The 18,523-nt window shown below is 41.6% G+C and overlaps 1 protein-coding gene across 10 annotated transcripts in view; it reads left to right on the top strand.

Annotated features, from left to right (window-relative positions):
- The window catches only part of LOC117495402 (mitogen-activated protein kinase kinase kinase kinase 4-like), a 113,729-nt gene that overhangs the window by 48,086 nt on the left and 47,120 nt on the right, over window positions 1-18,523 (top strand). For all 10 annotated transcript variants that reach the window (XM_034146629.1, XM_034146625.1, XM_034146630.1 and 7 more), the window contains exons 3-9: window positions 901-957; window positions 14,524-14,649; window positions 15,605-15,715; window positions 16,072-16,162; window positions 17,345-17,475; window positions 17,993-18,047; window positions 18,151-18,229. In XM_034146629.1, the coding sequence (XP_034002520.1) occupies window positions 901-957; window positions 14,524-14,649; window positions 15,605-15,715; window positions 16,072-16,162; window positions 17,345-17,475; window positions 17,993-18,047; window positions 18,151-18,229 (650 nt within the window). The remainder of the gene's footprint in view (window positions 1-900; window positions 958-14,523; window positions 14,650-15,604; window positions 15,716-16,071; window positions 16,163-17,344; window positions 17,476-17,992; window positions 18,048-18,150; window positions 18,230-18,523) is intronic.

Raw genomic sequence — 18,523 nt, 5'->3', positions numbered from 1 at the left:
AAATCTGAGCTGACAGAAAATGCTCCGTTTGAGTTTAAACACACACAGTTAAGCTCACACACAACTATTTTATGAACATATAGGTTCACCTGCTGTGTGTGTGTTGTGTGTGTGGTGTGTGTGTGTGTGTGTGTGTGTGTGTGTGTGTGGTGTGTGTGTGTGTGTGTGTGTGTGTGTGTGTGTGTGTGTGTGGTGTGTGTGTGTGTGTGTGTGTGTGTGTGTGTGTGTGTGTGTGTGTGTGTGTGTGTGTGTGTGTGGTGTGTGTGTGATGTGTGTGTGTGTGTGTGTGTGTGTGTGTGTGTGTGTGTGTGTGTGTGTGTGTGTGTGTGTGTGTGTGTGTGGTGTGTGTGTGTGTGTGTGTGTGTGTGTGTGTGTGTGTGTGTGTGTGTGTGTGTGTGTGTGTGTGTGTGTGTGTGTGTGTGTGGAATCCTAATGATGCTTTCTAACAGACTGACTGTGTGTCTGCTGGAGCTCAGCGTTGAAAACTGTCATTTTTAGAAAAGTAATCTGTTACTCCCCAAGCCTGGTAATGATTGAATTCCTCACACCAGTCTGCGTTAAAACACTTTGGACCTTTGCATAGTTGTGCCGGCTATTGTCGAGGAAACATAACTTGTGGTTTGTAGTTTTTATGACCAACTGAATTGTTTTCTTGCCCATGAGACGTCTGTCTGGAGAGCTTCCTGAATGATCCGCCATGCCTGTTTCCAGTGTTTTTAATTGGTCACTTTTTTGGCTTCTTTGACCTAAAAGAAGAATACCATTGTCACTGTGTGCTCTTAACTCTTCTCTTGTGGCCATGTGTGCTTTAATAAATGTCTATAGAAGTGCTGCATGAGGGGGTAAAAACCCAAAGTTTACAGTTCCCTTATCTCTCTTCTCTTTTGTCTTCCTCTCCAGGGTCGACATGTCAAGACGGGACAGCTGGCGGCCATCAAGGTCATGGACGTCACCGAGGTCAGTCTAAAGTGCTTCATGTATACTTTTGATGTTTTGTTGCCAGGAGACCATCGTGAATGAGCTCAAATGAGTCGTTACGTGCATCAAAATAATGTACGTCATGATTATTTGTAAGAGGGTCAATATCCCTGAAGGATGCCTTTTTGGATTTCATGATTTATGAACATTTAAAAAGATTTTCAGTTTAAATTCATATGTATTTTAATATGTTAGGAATGCATGTTGGTCAAGCTCCTGCAATTGTTGTTAACTAACTGCAAGCAGATAATGTAGGAGCACATCCAAAGGGGCGGATTATGAAAACAAAATCCTACTTTCTTTATTATAAATTACTCACATTTTACTTGAATTAAAATTGAATGGGTTTTCATTGGACAGAGCAAACTAGCATACACACTCTTACGGAGCGTCCACACAGCAGCGTTAAAAAAATCTTGGAACGCTTCTGCCCATTCACTTTGAATGGGGTGACGTCACTTTCCCTCACTTTTCGCCGAACTGCATTGTGGGCAGGCGAGCGGAGATTTTCAGGATTTTCAGGATTCAAAGTTGAGCAATGTTCAACTTTTGAAGCTGAGGTGGAAGCGTCAGCCAATCAAATCCCGTGTACACAAATCTGACAGTTCAAGCTCTAGCCAATCAAACGGCGTGTATGCTGGGAGAGACATACCGCAGGTCATTTCCTCATATTCCAAAACATGGAGGAGAAATTAGCGGTAGGGAATCACCCGGTGCTTTATGACCAGTCCCTATTTACCTACCGGGATATAAACCGGAGGAGCCAGACATGGAGGGAGGTGGCAGAGACAGTGGTATGTTTTCGCCTGTTTGGGGAGTTTATATCCAGTTTACTTCGGGCTTTTTGGCTTCGTATGTCGGGGGCGGGAGATTCATGTGATTGGTTGTTGGTGCCTTGCTCGCAAAGAATCCCCAACCTTCAGATACGGCCACCTCCAAGATTTTTTTAACGCTGCTGTGTGGACGGTCCGTTATACAAAACTAAACAAAAAATATATCTTATAAGTCAAATAATGCAATTTAATCATCATATATAATTTAGACTTATATGAAAACCCCCTTTTATGGTTTATTTTGTTTAAGTAAACAAAGCAAATGAATGATGTGTGTGCAGGACACCAAAACGCATCCGACAGTGAGATTGACCCTCTAGCATTTTTCTTTTAATGCCCCCCGCCAACTTTATCAGCCTTTCCACACCGTCATGGATAGAAAAGAGCATTTTATCTCTGTCTTATTGTTCGCAGCATGCCGGCTAAACAGCAGTTGCCATTTCTGCAGGATTTATGAGGAATGTAGGAAACTGAAAAGCTTTGTTCTCCTTCTATCTTACAAACAGTAAATGAAGCAATATGGTTCTTGTGTTGACTGTTTCCAGAGATGTTTCACCCAGCTATACAATCTCCACAGAGAGAATTTAATGTATGGTAGTAAAATGGGACACATGCATGTAAAATGCACGAGGTGAGACTAATATAGCTCCTGTAGCCGTTAGACTCACCTCTGCAGTCATGCACTTTTGCAGATTTGGAAATGATCCCAGATTTCATTGCAGCTGTTGGCCTAAATCGGTTCTTTACTCCGGCTTTCAACAAAACAGTTAACACCAAAACAAACGGACTCCCCTCTCTCCCTTTCTCTCCCGTCGCTCTGCTCCCTCAATGTTTTCTGTCCAAAAATAGTCATAATTTTCAGGCTTAGAATCACACCGTCTCCAACCCTCGTAGTATTTTTCTTTTAAGAGTCTGTATTAGGGCTGTGCGATTATGGCAAAAATCATAATCACGATTATTTGGGTCAATAATTGATATCACGATTATTAAATACGATTATTCATTGACTTTGAAAACATCCATTTATTGAACTTTAAAACAAATACAAATAATAATTTGAACAGTATCTTTTTAACTGTTGATTACCCTGAACGTATAATTCAACTGAAAAACCAATACAAAAATAAATGATACATTTAAATAAATAATATCAAAATAATAAATACCAATAAACAAGATCAACAAATATTTTGGAGCGCACTTCCCCAAGCTACTAAACATATGTAAATACGATAAATACAAATAAATTAGACTAAAATAAATTAGATCAAATATGTTGCAGTGCACGGTCACAACCAAGCAAAGCAAAATAATCGTTTTTTTCGATTATGTTGTTTTCGTAATTGTGGCAGGCCAAAATCGTAATTGCGATTAAAATACGATTAATTGCACAGCCCTAGTCTGTGTCCAAGCTCAACAGATTTTCAATTTCCCAAGGGACATTTGTGTGTGTGTGTGTGTGTGTGTGTGTGTGTGTGTGTGTGTGTGTGTGTGTGTGTGTGTGTGTGTGTGTGTGTGTGTGTGTGTGTGTGTGTGTGTGTGTGTGTGTGTGTGTGTGTGTGTGTGTGTGTGTGTGTGTGTGTGTGTGTGTGTGTGTGTGTGTGATGTGTGTGTGTGTGTGTGTGTGTGTGTGTGTGTGTGTGTGTGTGTGTGTGTGTGTGTGTGTGTGTGTGTGTGTGTGTGTGTGTGTGTGTGTGTGTGTGTGTGTGTGTGTGTGTGTGTGTGTGTGTGTGTGTGTGTGTGTGTGTGTGTGTGTGTGTAAAGTTGACTCAGAGGCTGTTTGTGTAATTGTAGCCAGTGTGTGTCTACATGCAGAAATGTCCTATTAGTCTCATAAAACTACATCTCAGACGTCAATGGTGGTGGAGTGAGTGTCTCGTGTTACTCATCATTGAATGAATAACCAAATGAGACATAGTGTAAAAATGTTCACAAACGCACGTCTGAAGTCACTTGACCTTATCCTGCCTGAGAGAGGAATGAGTGTATCACCCAGCCTCTCACTAAGCTGAGAACAATGCAATGACATCGACATAGTTTAACAAACACCGTAAAGTTATGAAACCGTAATCAGCTCCGTAAATCTGACGGGAACATTAGAGTTTTGTAGGTTTGAGTCACTGATCTTCAAACACAAAGACATGAAGTCATTGATTTGTTGAGTATATATTGATTAAAGCCACCTCAAAGACACCTTCACTGAATACACTGCAGAGAGGTTTAAGTGTTTGAAGACACTCTGTAGTAGCTGCAGCTTCTGATGAATATATTTCTCTTTAGCTGCCGATATGGCCTGTGACCGGACACGCTTAAAAAATCAAGTGCAATATTGAGACTCTGAGTTCGGGAGTAGCCGGCAGGCAAATCAAATCTCCATTTCCAACTGTAGGGATTAAAGAGGACGGACGAGGAACAGTTAGCGGGAAGATGTTTATGTGTTCATACGAGCTGACGGGCTGAAGAGAAACACACATGAAGAGAATATTACAGACATGGCGGTTCATTGATTTCCCCTCGCCCCTCTGAGATGTTTACGGAGGTCCTTTTCCACATGATGCAGCCGTTTTCTAAAATAAACACTGCCAGTTCGTCTGGACGCTCGCCAAGAATGAGCAGAGGAAGTGTTATTTGCATTGGAGAAGATTGGGATATTTACACACACACACACACACACACACACACACACACACACACACACACACACACACACACACACACACACACACACACACGTCTGTCACTGTGTGTGTGTGTGTGATGTATGATGGAGCCACAGGAACTTTCACGTGACACGATGCAAACACATCCATACATCTCCTTTCCTGTGTCTGTCTGTGTGTGTGTGTGTGTGCACGTGCACTCTCTTGCCTCTGTGCACGTCTCAGCATATGTTCTCTGACCCACATACCACTTCCTGTTCCATATGCAGAGAGGAAGAGAGGCTGAGGAAGAAGAGAGGATGAGACACAGCGTCTGTAGAGCGGGGATTTAAACATTTCAATACTTATCATAATTGAACTAATTGATATTCTGTCGGCATGTCACGGTTCAAGGTTATGGCTGTCGTTGACCAAATCATTTCTAAATCAACGAACACTTTTGAATTTGTCGATTGTTTTCCCTAAAACTGAGTCTCTCCAATAAAACACCATTTTAAATCTGATGTTTGAAAGCGTAAGAATGACTTATCGTTGTTGAATAAGATCAAAATGAAAAAGAGGGGGCGGCTTTACATACAATTTGAGTTCAGCCTCAAATACACTAGTAATTTACTGAATTCTTTTCATCATGTTTCAGTATCAGATTCCCCCTCCGTGTCGTTCTCAAATGAAAAGGTTATGGCTTCTTTTTTTTAATCTTGTTTATGCACAGCAGCACTTTCATTTTAAGGTTGGTACCAAACACCTGACACCCAAAACACAACATGAGGTGTGTTGAACTGACCGCACAACAATCAGGGAGGTAAGAGAAGAAGGGCCGAAGCTGAGCGAGGGGAAACCTGAGACGCTGAGAGATGAAATGTTTCCTCCTTGGAGAAGGTTCATCTGAAGTGCAGTGGGATTATAGGAGGAGCCACCGTTACTCTCTTCTCTTCACCTCGTCGCTCACATCCAATCTCAATCTCTTTTTCCATTTTTGTCAATTCATCCTCAACCGTTTCATTCTTCTTCTTCATTTTATTTAGCAGATTCTCGCCTGTGTTTTCTCCCCTTCTCTATCTTTTGGCACCTTCCCTCGTCTCGCTCTCATTCCTCGCCATCTCTCTGTCTCCGCCTCCGTTTTCTTCAGGGAATAGAAGACAGAAAAAGTGAAGTCATCCTTGATATATAAAAAAAAAGGAGACAAATACAAGGAGGGAGAAATGTGTCTGCAGCAGCTCTGAGTCTCTGCTGTTGACTCAATGTGATCCAGCGAGACTCAATAGGAACACAGAATGTAATCCCCATTCTTCAAAAAGGTAACAGTAATCTGATTACATCTTTTTTTATACGGGGAACACGGTAACTTTTTCTTTGTATCCTGATTATGTAATGTCATCCCCAAGCACTGCTTTAGACCCGGTAAAGACACATGTGTAATTCATGATTTAGGCTATATAAATAACATTTGATTTATTGATGCCTTTTAGACAGACATGTCAACCTCTCTTGTCCTTTTGTCGAATCGAGTGTCTCCCTCTCCCTCCTCCTCCTCAGCTTCCATTTTCCATCCTGCTCCCCTCTCTCCCCCAGGAGGTCGCGGTTCTGTTCGCTCCGATCCACATTGTGTGCTGTAACGCTTCAGCAGCAATATGGCCGCCGCCGCCGAGTCTCCCCACCATTTCATAACCCAGGAATGATAATAAGTAGCTTCAGGACGTCTTGTTTATCACTGCCAGTGTATCAGGGGAAAGTGAGACACAAAGACAGACAGAGAGAAGGACACAGAGAGGAGGGAGGGAGGGGGGGGGGGGGGGGGGGTCCTTTACGAGAGGATAAAAGTCATTATAGGAGAGTGATGGAGGGTCCAGAATAAATGGACAGCGTACAAAACGAGAGAAAGAGAATGTATGATGGAGAGAGGGTGATGTCTCCTTGTCAAAGCAGGTGTGTGTGTGTGTGTGTGTGTGTGTGTGTGTGTGTGTGTGTGTGTGTGTGTGTGTGTGTGTGTGTGTGTGTGTGTGTGTGTGTGTGTGTGTGTGTGTGGTGTGTGTGTGTGTGTGTGTGTGTGTGTGTGTGTGTGTGTGTGTGTGTGTGTGTGTGTGTGTGTGTGTGTGTGTGTGTGTGTGTGTGTGTGTGTGTGTGTGTGTGTGTGTGTGTGTGTAAAGTTGACTCAGAGGCTGTTTGTGTAATTGTAGCCAGTGTGTGTCTACATGCAGAAATGTCCTATTAGTCTCATAAAACTACATCTCAGACGTCAATGGTGGTGGAGTGAGTGTCTCGTGTTACTCATCATTGAATGAATAACCAAATGAGACATAGTGTAAAAATGTTCACAAACGCACGTCTGAAGTCACTTGACCTTATCCTGCCTGAGAGAGGAATGAGTGTATCACCCAGCCTCTCACTAAGCTGAGAACAATGCAATGACATCGACATAGTTTAACAAACACCGTAAAGTTATGAAACCGTAATCAGCTCCGTAAATCTGACGGGAACATTAGAGTTTTGTAGGTTTGAGTCACTGATCTTCAAACACAAAGACATGAAGTCATTGATTTGTTGAGTATATATTGATTAAAGCCACCTCAAAGACACCTTCACTGAATACACTGCAGAGAGGTTTAAGTGTTTGAAGACACTCTGTAGTAGCTGCAGCTTCTGATGAATATATTTCTCTTTAGCTGCCGATATGGCCTGTGACCGGACACGCTTAAAAAATCAAGTGCAATATTGAGACTCTGAGTTCGGGAGTAGCCGGCAGGCAAATCAAATCTCCATTTCCAACTGTAGGGATTAAAGAGGACGGACGAGGAACAGTTAGCGGGAAGATGTTTATGTGTTCATACGAGCTGACGGGCTGAAGAGAAACACACATGAAGAGAATATTACAGACATGGCGGTTCATTGATTTCCCCTCGCCCCTCTGAGATGTTTACGGAGGTCCTTTTCCACATGATGCAGCCGTTTTCTAAAATAAACACTGCCAGTTCGTCTGGACGCTCGCCAAGAATGAGCAGAGGAAGTGTTATTTGCATTGGAGAAGATTGGGATATTTACACACACACACACACACACACACACACACACACACACACACACACACACACACACACACACACACACACACACACACGTCTGTCACTGTGTGTGTGTGTGTGATGTATGATGGAGCCACAGGAACTTTCACGTGACACGATGCAAACACATCCATACATCTCCTTTCCTGTGTCTGTCTGTGTGTGTGTGTGTGTGCACGTGCACTCTCTTGCCTCTGTGCACGTCTCAGCATATGTTCTCTGACCCACATACCACTTCCTGTTCCATATGCAGAGAGGAAGAGAGGCTGAGGAAGAAGAGAGGATGAGACACAGCGTCTGTAGAGCGGGGATTTAAACATTTCAATACTTATCATAATTGAACTAATTGATATTCTGTCGGCATGTCACGGTTCAAGGTTATGGCTGTCGTTGACCAAATCATTTCTAAATCAACGAACACTTTTGAATTTGTCGATTGTTTTCCCTAAAACTGAGTCTCTCCAATAAAACACCATTTTAAATCTGATGTTTGAAAGCGTAAGAATGACTTATCGTTGTTGAATAAGATCAAAATGAAAAAGAGGGGGCGGCTTTACATACAATTTGAGTTCAGCCTCAAATACACTAGTAATTTACTGAATTCTTTTCATCATGTTTCAGTATCAGATTCCCCCTCCGTGTCGTTCTCAAATGAAAAGGTTATGGCTTCTTTTTTTTAATCTTGTTTATGCACAGCAGCACTTTCATTTTAAGGTTGGTACCAAACACCTGACACCCAAAACACAACATGAGGTGTGTTGAACTGACCGCACAACAATCAGGGAGGTAAGAGAAGAAGGGCCGAAGCTGAGCGAGGGGAAACCTGAGACGCTGAGAGATGAAATGTTTCCTCCTTGGAGAAGGTTCATCTGAAGTGCAGTGGGATTATAGGAGGAGCCACCGTTACTCTCTTCTCTTCACCTCGTCGCTCACATCCAATCTCAATCTCTTTTTCCATTTTTGTCAATTCATCCTCAACCGTTTCATTCTTCTTCTTCATTTTATTTAGCAGATTCTCGCCTGTGTTTTCTCCCCTTCTCTATCTTTTGGCACCTTCCCTCGTCTCGCTCTCATTCCTCGCCATCTCTCTGTCTCCGCCTCCGTTTTCTTCAGGGAATAGAAGACAGAAAAAGTGAAGTCATCCTTGATATATAAAAAAAAAGGAGACAAATACAAGGAGGGAGAAATGTGTCTGCAGCAGCTCTGAGTCTCTGCTGTTGACTCAATGTGATCCAGCGAGACTCAATAGGAACACAGAATGTAATCCCCATTCTTCAAAAAGGTAACAGTAATCTGATTACATCTTTTTTTATACGGGGAACACGGTAACTTTTTCTTTGTATCCTGATTATGTAATGTCATCCCCAAGCACTGCTTTAGACCCGGTAAAGACACATGTGTAATTCATGATTTAGGCTATATAAATAACATTTGATTTATTGATGCCTTTTAGACAGACATGTCAACCTCTCTTGTCCTTTTGTCGAATCGAGTGTCTCCCTCTCCCTCCTCCTCCTCAGCTTCCATTTTCCATCCTGCTCCCCTCTCTCCCCCAGGAGGTCGCGGTTCTGTTCGCTCCGATCCACATTGTGTGCTGTAACGCTTCAGCAGCAATATGGCCGCCGCCGCCGAGTCTCCCCACCATTTCATAACCCAGGAATGATAATAAGTAGCTTCAGGACGTCTTGTTTATCACTGCCAGTGTATCAGGGGAAAGTGAGACACAAAGACAGACAGAGAGAAGGACACAGAGAGGAGGGGGGGGGGGGGGGGGGGGGGGGGTCCTTTACGAGAGGATAAAAGTCATTATAGGAGAGTGATGGAGGGTCCAGAATAAATGGACAGCGTACAAAACGAGAGAAAGAGAATGTATGATGGAGAGAGGGTGATGTCTCCTTGTCAAAGCAGGTGTGTGTGTGTGTGTGTGTGTGTGTGTGTGTGTGTGTGTGTGTGTGTGTGTGTGTGTGTGTGTGTGTGTGTGTGTGTGTGTGTGTGTGTGTGTGTGTGTGTGTGTGTGTGTGTGTGTGTGTGTGTGTGTGTGTGTGTGTGTGTGTGTGTGTGTGTGGTGTGTGTGTGTGTGTGTGTGGTGTGTGTGTGTGTGTGTGTGTGTGTGTGTGTGTGGAATCCTAATGATGCTTTCTAACAGACTGACTGTGTGTCTGCTGTCAGGTTCTGAAAACAGCTGGGCCAGATTCTCGAACTGAAATAAATAAATGAGTCATCTCACAGAATATCGAGCGTCAAACAATTCCTACTTTATTATTAAATGCTAACACATTCCATGTTTCCAAAAGTCAGGGTATTTTTCCAGTACAAATGAATCTTTAATGAGTATTTTCTACGATTTTCTTACAATCTCAGAATAACTTTTTTTTGTACTGATGGTTTATTCGTCTTACGCTTTATTCACATATGTCCACATGTAATGCGATGTCTTGTTGTTTGAATAACGGCATAACATAACATATAATAATAATTGAAGTTGACTCAAATTAGGATTTTCTAGCCTGACTTATTTTATGAAAAGAATAACGAAATGAAAAGTAAGGTATTTAAAAAGTTGACATTTCCTTAGGGCATCATCGTGGTTAGCTGGACTTTTGTATATGTTTTGGCTGCTTTATAAACCATTCCTATCATTTTGTCCACTCCCTCTTCAACGTATGTTTTATTGCGAGGCATGTGACTTAACATCATGTCCATTTATTATTTAAACTAGCTGATTCAGTTGATATCTCATTGGGATATATAACATAGTAAAAAGTAAGCATTCTTGTGTTGGCTCAGTTGAAGCGACGACTCTCTTTTCCTCTTTGATCCATAAAATCTTTACGAAGTGGTAAATATTGTGTCAGGAACTCCCTGCTCCTCCACTCTGTCCCTCAGCAGCTGTAATTACGCCGACTCGTTCCAAAAATGTTCACATGACCGACAATTTGTGGGCGATGGGATCTTCTGTCGACCGTAAGAGGAACTGTTTGTCGACTTTTCTGCATATTTCCGAGTCAGACAGACCCATCACTGTGGCCCAATCCCAAACCACGCCCTACACCCTACACACTCCGTGGAGTGACACTCGCAGCTCAACGAGGCTCCCTCCTGTCAGATGGAGGGAGTGAATACAGCGGCAAGCTTTGGGACAACCTCCCCTCTCTCCGGCAGAAACAGGAAATGCCGTAACTGTATGTAACAATGGTTTCAAATCAGCATCTCTTTGACAACAAATTAAAATGAATAACTAAAATAAAACTCCAAACATCTTTAATTGTGTTACTTTTTCTGTAAAGCTCTTTTAGTTTTAAACCTGATGTTTATAAGCTTCTTAGTTTTTGCAACAGTCTGTAAATATACACAACTTTATAATAAAATGCACACATTTATCTTTCTCTAGACTAAACACAGGTATGATCCTAAGTTAAAACAATATGAGGTTATCATGAGGTTGTTAACATCGCAGTTTATCAGTGGATGTTTGCTGGAACTGTTTGTAAACAGCTTGTTTCCTGAGGGACACACACAGCGTGACTCCGGTCAGGTAGAGACCGGTCTCCAGTCAGCACCGATGCAGACTCGCTGTTTGATGGCTTGATAGCCCACTCTCGCTCCACACTCGTTGGTTTGGAACAGCACTTAATGTGGCGGACCCTCCGCGCGAACGAAGGGGTAGTGTGTAGTGTGTAGGGTGTAGGGGGTAGGGGGTGGTTTGGGATTGGGCCTGTGAGACAGACACATGACACACCACCATTTTTATTTAATTTCTACTCCCACTCCTCTTTCTTCTTCTTCTCCTTCATCTTAATCTTCTTGTTCTTCATCTCGTCCTGCTTCTTCTTGTTCTTCCAGACCACATGTGTCAAACTCAAGGCCCGGGGGCCAAATCAGGCCCTTGGTGGATTTAATTTCGGCCCGCAGGATAATTTTTAATTACTATTAGATCTGGCCCGCCGGTATATTGCACGCACACCTTCACTCAATCCTGAGGGTCTCCTCAGCTCAGAGCCTGACCCCAAACATTGATGACCTTGCACCCAAGATGAGATGCCAAGTATCTGGCTTGAACTAGCATCACAGAGCAGCACACTGAGTTTACATGGATGTTTCCTTCTGCACTTTGTTTGCAATGATTGAGAATCTGTTCAAACACATTTTAACATTTCATAACTTTACACTTTTTCTTTTCAGTCCAACTTCTTTAGATTTAGAAAACAGCAGGAAATACACTTTTCATCTGAGCTTAGAGAGTTTGGTTCAAGTGACTGACAGCATAACAATACCTCCTTTTTAAAATAACCATAGATATGTTGAGTGGATGCTCTGTACTTTAGAGATAGAGAAACTGAGCTGCAGGAGTTTTTTTATAGACCTATAGAAGTCACTTTCATCTTTAAATGCAGAACATTGGCTGAATTGCCCTTTAACCTCTGGGCCAGACTCAGAAATGTCATCTACCCTTCCTGCTGCTGCACGCCTCGATAAGCCCTGTGTGTTTTCATTTCAGCATTTAAACCAGGGGTGTCAAACTCAAATACACAGTGGGCCAAAATAAAAAAATGGGTACTAGTCGAGGGCCGGACTGGTTCAATGTTTATAGCAGAACTTATTGAAATGAACTTATTGCACATATTAAACCTGGAACTAACAAAGCTTAAATGATTGCCTATAAAAACAACATTAAACATTAAATAATCAGTTGCATTCATTTCTTATGATTACATTTTTCCACAGGCCAACAACAGCTTCAAAAAAACAATTCCCCTCAAAGAAAAAACCAAACATGCCCTGTTGTCGTGAGAGAAAAAGTGCAGAAGGAAACATCCATGTAAACTCAGTGTGCTGCTCTGTGATGCTAGTTCAAGCCAGATACTTGGCATCTCATCTTGGGTGCAAGTTCATCAATGTGTGGGGTCAGGCTCTGAGCTGAGGAGACCCTCAGGATTGAGTGAAGGTGTGCGTGCAATATACCGGCGGGCCAGATCGAATAGTAATTTAAAATTATCCTGCGGGCCGAAATTAAATCCACCACGGGCCTGATTTGGCCCCCGGGCCTTGAGTTTGACACATGTGATTTAACACCTATCATTTCCTGCACCAAAAAAACACAACAAGTATGTTGACAGCCAGCAGACTGAGGTAGCTCCCTGCAGTCATAAATATAAAGGCTTTATGATGTGTTGGCAGTCGCCACGCTGCAATCACTCACCCCTTAGTTACTATAGGTGCATTCAAACAGATAGGTAGTGTGCCTCTTGCAGTAAAAACAGATATAAAGACAGATATATAACCTAACAGTTCCATAACCCCATGCCAGTGTTGTGAATTTGCTCCACTGGGAATCATTTTAACAATCTCATGTAACTGTGTTTAGTCCCTTTGTGTGACACAGTATTTCCTCTGCAGCTAAAACTGAGGATTAGAGGGAGATGCATCGAGGCTACTGTTGGAGAAATAAGAAATAGTAGAAGCCCCTAAAAGTTGAGGTAACAAACACAAGGTAGAACAAAGCACAAACATGTTATTTAATAAGTCCAGTTTTTTTATTAAATGGATGGTTGTATAAAAGTACTTGACTTTTGGTTGCTGTTTGGGACCCTCCCATAACCGAAAATGTGGTCTTCTCCAAAGGGGATTGTGTCTGCCTTATTGCATATATCTCTGGAAATAATGATCTAGAAATCCACCAAATTTAGATTAGATGTTCACAGAGAGGCATAGCATTTGATAAAACAAAGATATCACCAATACCTTTTACCATCTTTGTAATATATTGAGTTAAACACACATGTTATAGATGGAAAGAGTGGGAAAAAGAAAATCTAAAAGGTATGTTTAAACGTCATGATTAAAGAAAGGAATCCCAACACCCAAAAATGTAATTTATTTGTAATAGAGACGGCTACCTTTTCATAAAGGAAGGTTATCTGACTATTCAGGAAGGACACAAAGCATAGTTTAAAATATCAAAAACTATGACATTACTTGTTTTTATCCAAAGCGACTTACATACTCAATACTGTGGGCAATCCCCACAGGAGCAATTTGCAGTGAAGTGTCTCAGGGACACAACGACATGCTGACTGCAGTGGGGTTTGAACCCGTGCCCCCCTGATCCGAACACTAACCCACTGCACCACAGCCTCCCTGACAGTGATCATGTTAAAAAAAAGCACATTCTTAGCATCACCATCTGAGCATTCTCTTGTTTAGCATGCTGATGTTAGCATCTCATAGCACTGCTAAAACATCTGTTCAACAAAATGCCAAAGGTTCATGAGCTTCAAAATGAAAAGCCAAGCAGATTTTCCTCTCGGTTCCTCAGAGGTTTTTTTTTCTTTCTTTGTGGACATGCGGTGTTTCTGCAGGAGTCCGAGCTGCTGCCTGCTTATCGAGCAGCTGTTTTAACGGTTAAAATGTCATGTCATGTAAGCCCCGTTTGGCCTGAGGGATGAGAAGCAAAACGCTCGCAAATAAATGTCAGTGATGGAGGCATTATCACCTGATCTTGTTTTGTGTCTGACTGCGTGTCTGAGTCTGTTCTGTAATATCCTGAGAGAGCGGGAGGAGAGGGACGGGGGTTTGTTCGCCTCTGTTTTCATTTCCAGTTCAGCCTGTATCTGCATGTTTGTTTGTTCGGGTGATATCCGCTTATTAGACTGCTGTGGACACTGTTTGTTTACTCGCCTCAGTCTAGAACACGTCTTTCATATTTGGAGAGAAAATAGCTTCGGAGAATAGAAAAATATTTCTTTGAACTATTAAAGAGGACATATCGTGCTCATTTTCAGGTTCATATCAGTGTCTAGTGTCTCTACTGTGACATGTCTCCATGCTCTTTTCACCCTCTGTCTGAAACCAGAGCCCAGTCTGCTCTGATTGGTTACCTGGCCGGCTCTGTTGTGATTGGTCAACCGCTTATAGATGTCCCGCCCCTTAGCCTATCACGCACCATGTTGATATTTACTCCACACTAATGATTGTCTCTCTGTGTCTTTATAGGATGAAGAGGAGGAAATTAAGCTGGAGATCAACATGCTGAAGAAGTACTCCCACCACAGAAACATAGCCACGTACTACGGAGCGTTCATCAAGAAGAGTCCGCCGGGACACGACGACCAGCTATGGGTGAGTAGATTTCTAACATTCATTGATATATAATTTATATTCATTTATAGCAAAGTGCTTCAAGTTAAACTAAACTTCGCACTGCACCGTGTCGATGTTCTATATCAATGAATGAGTGCCTCGCTGAACGTTAATATGCTACATACTAAATAAACCAAAGACTTGACTCATAATACTGACTCACCAGAGAGTCATTTCATTTCAGATCTGACCAAGTAGGAAAAAAGATAAAAAATCAAATCACAAACTAATACAGACTGACAGTTGGTGAAGGTAGTCATACTACAAAATGAATGTGGTTTTGATTTATTTGTGGTAAAATGCTCAGATGGTCGATGTTCATATTAGAATCAGTGTGTGTGTGTGTTAATGTGCATTAAAACATGTAGGTAGTGTGCCTCTAACAGTAAAAACAGATATAAAGACAGATATATAACTTAACAGTCCCATAACCCCCTGCCATTTTTGTGCTTTTGCTCCACTTTGAATAATTTTAACAATCTTATGTAACTGTTTTTAGTCCCTTTGCATGACACAGTGTTTCCTCTGCAGCTAAAACAGAGGATTAGAAGGAGATACATGTAGGCTACTGTTTGATAAGTCACAAATAGTAGATGAACTAAGGCCCCTAAAAGTTGTGTGTGTGTGTGTGTGTGTGTGTGTGTGTGTGTGTGTGTGTGTGTGTGTGTGTGTGTGTGTGTGTGTGTGTGTGTGTGTGTGTGTGTGTGTGTGTGTGTGTGTGTGTGTGTGTGTGTGTGTGTGTGTGTGTGTGTGTGTGTGTGTGTGTGTGTGTGTGTGTGTGTGTGTGTGTGTGTGTGGTGTGTGTGTGTGTGTGTGTGTGTGTGTGTGTGTGTGTGTGTGTGTGTGTGTGTGTGTGTGTGTGTGTGTGTGTGTGTGTGTGTGTGTGTGTGTGTGTCCTCTCAGTCTTCTCACTGTCTTCTCTTCTCTCCTGCAGCTGGTGATGGAGTTCTGTGGCGCCGGCTCCATCACAGATCTGGTGAAAAACACTAAAGGAAACACGCTGAAGGAGGACTGGATCGCATACATCTCCAGAGAGATCCTCAGGGTCAGTCACAAAGCCTTCATCACTATTTCATATTAATAATCAGATATACTTTAGCCGGCAAACTAAAAACACAATGAACTATGACAGAATGTGTGTGTGTTTGAACGCTATCCACATTCAAAAAAGCGCTTAAAACTCACCTTTTCACTCGTGCTTTCAACCTCCTTGCTGAAATATTACTTGTAAAGTGTCTATTAGCTTTGTTTAAAGCGCTATAAACATGTCATGAAAAGTCTGAAAGTGTCTCTGTTCTGCTGACAAATTGCCTGATAGACAGGACAGGAGGTTGTTCAGTGTTGTTGCAGTAAGTTTAACTAAAAGTGTAAAATGTTTGTTTCCTTCTCTCCTCCGCGCAGGGATTGGCTCACTTGCACGCTCACCACGTCATCCACCGTGACATCAAGGGACAAAACGTGCTCCTGACTGAAAACGCTGAAGTCAAACTGGGTAAGAGCTGGGTTTATTTAAGGTAGAACTGTTAAGCCTGTAGACTTTATAAACGCTTTCACATGATTGCACAGTTGTAGTTGTTGTTTAAAAGTCTAACACAGCAAGTACTTGTGAACTTATGGCACACTTTACTACTAGTTAGTGTCATTAACTGCTTGAAAGCACTGACTTGTGATGTTATTATAATGAACATGTGTCTGAATGTTTGTGAATGTCAGCTTATTTAAGTTGTGAATGGGGGAAAGATGCCTTATAGAATGTAAAGTGCTTTGAGGGGTTCGGATAAAACACTGTTTACATACATACATACAGAAAAGGGCATTCATTGAACTCGATGAACCCTACAGAAACATCGGCTATCATCCATTTGTGGGACTGTTTTCTGTCACCAATATTCTGCTCTTTTTAATTCTGCCTGCACCCACCTGTGTTTAAAGTGACAAGAGAACGAGATACATTTTCATTTACATGGCTACGATCAGGAGAGACTGAATCTTTTATTTGGCTAGGGGCTGGAATTTGAATGACCCCTCTTACTGCAGTGTTTTAATTACATTTTAAGTTTTTCAGTATAATCAGTTTGTTCCTGGTGGTACATTTACTCAAGTAATGTACTTAAGTAGTGTTACTTTGGACATACTTTATACATCCATTTTCATTTGTGCTTAATATTCTTATTATTATATTATAATATTGCACTTTTTACTCCACTACATTTATTTAACATGGTTTACATATGCATATTTACAAAAACGTCCCAAATTGGGATCAATAAAGTAAATCTTATCTTAATCTTATATGAAAAAAACGCTATGCCTTCATGATATGATGCACTACTATACTACCAATCCACACAGTATTTCTACAAGTATTTAAATATATCTCAACTTTTACAGTAGTATTGTGAAAAGAGCCATTGTGCAAACTGTTACTTTAAGTACATTTAAAACTGATAAAACTTCTGTTCTTTTACTCAAGTAACGTTTTCACGACATCATTTAAGGACTTTTACTTGTTATAAAACATTTAAGCACCTTCATGTCTCTACTTTTACTTGAGTCCAACAAGTATTTGCGTATGACACTCCTCAGGTACGATTTGTTTTGGTTCTCAGATACTGTATAGAAACAACTTTCTTAACGAATCGTTTCATAATTGATGTCACTTTCTTTTTCCCAGTGGACTTCGGTGTGAGCGCTCAGCTGGACCGCACGGTGGGGCGGAGGAACACCTTCATCGGGACGCCCTACTGGATGGCCCCGGAGGTCATCGCCTGCGACGAAAACCCAGACGCTACCTACGACTACAGGGTGAGGAATCTGAGTTCAACAAACACGAGATCTGCTCTTTAACATTACAACATGAAATAGAAGTACAAATAACAAGAATGAATCCCAGGAAAGTGAGAAAATAGTCCCCATCGTGAAGTGAAGTTAAACTCCCAGATCTTCCATATTTAAAAAACGGTGTATTTATTTTTACAGTTTAATATTAATGCCTCTCGTTTCTGTTTATGTGCCTAATTAAAAGTTCTGAACAGTTTAATAACAACAAATACAACAAAACATATTTTCCTTCAGACACTTGTGTGTTTTTTTTACACTTTAGACGACGTTCTGACATCAAATTGACCGGACTTCTTTTTGTGGATTGATATTATTGCACATACTGTAGTCCCTTGATCAGAGTGTTCTCCTTAGCAACAGGCTGTTCTCCTTAGCAACGGTCTGTTAGCGAAAAATATCTGACCTCTGGAATGTTCAAATTAACCAATCAGAATCAAGTATTCATTCAAGCCGTGTAATAAACTCCTCTCCCCCCCTTCAGAGTGACCTGTGGTCCGTTGGAATCACCGCCATAGAGATGGCTGAAGGAGCTCCACGTAAGTTCACATCACATTCAGGTTTTAAAAACTATAAATCATTTAAAAACTATTTTTAACTTTTATGTATTTGTTTTGCTCTTCTCTCTTTTGTTTCTTCTAGCTCTTTGTGACATGCATCCAATGAGAGCTCTCTTCCTCATTCCTAGAAATCCTCCTCCTCGGCTCAAGTCTAAAAAATGGTGGGCTTCAGTTTTTAATCTTTCCACTTTCGTCATGTAAGGGAAAATGTGAATCAAGGCACTTAATCCACTGCTACATACTAAATAAACCAACCGCTTGGTTCATAATGTTGATTTGAAAATGATCGTATTGCTTCAGCCTAAGAAATACAGCAACGTAAATTAAAATGACGGCAGCACAGATCGAGGATTTCTGTAGCTGTCCACGTCTCTTCATATTTTATTTTCCGGTAACCAGTCTTTAACACCGCCAGGGGCCGCTGTATACCTAAAACCGCCAACGGGTAAAATGTA

This window comes from Trematomus bernacchii, unplaced genomic scaffold (assembly GCF_902827165.1).
Source record: "Trematomus bernacchii unplaced genomic scaffold, fTreBer1.1, whole genome shotgun sequence".
NCBI lineage: Eukaryota > Metazoa > Chordata > Actinopteri > Perciformes > Nototheniidae > Trematomus > Trematomus bernacchii.
This window is presented reverse-complemented; position numbering and strand designations above follow the sequence as displayed.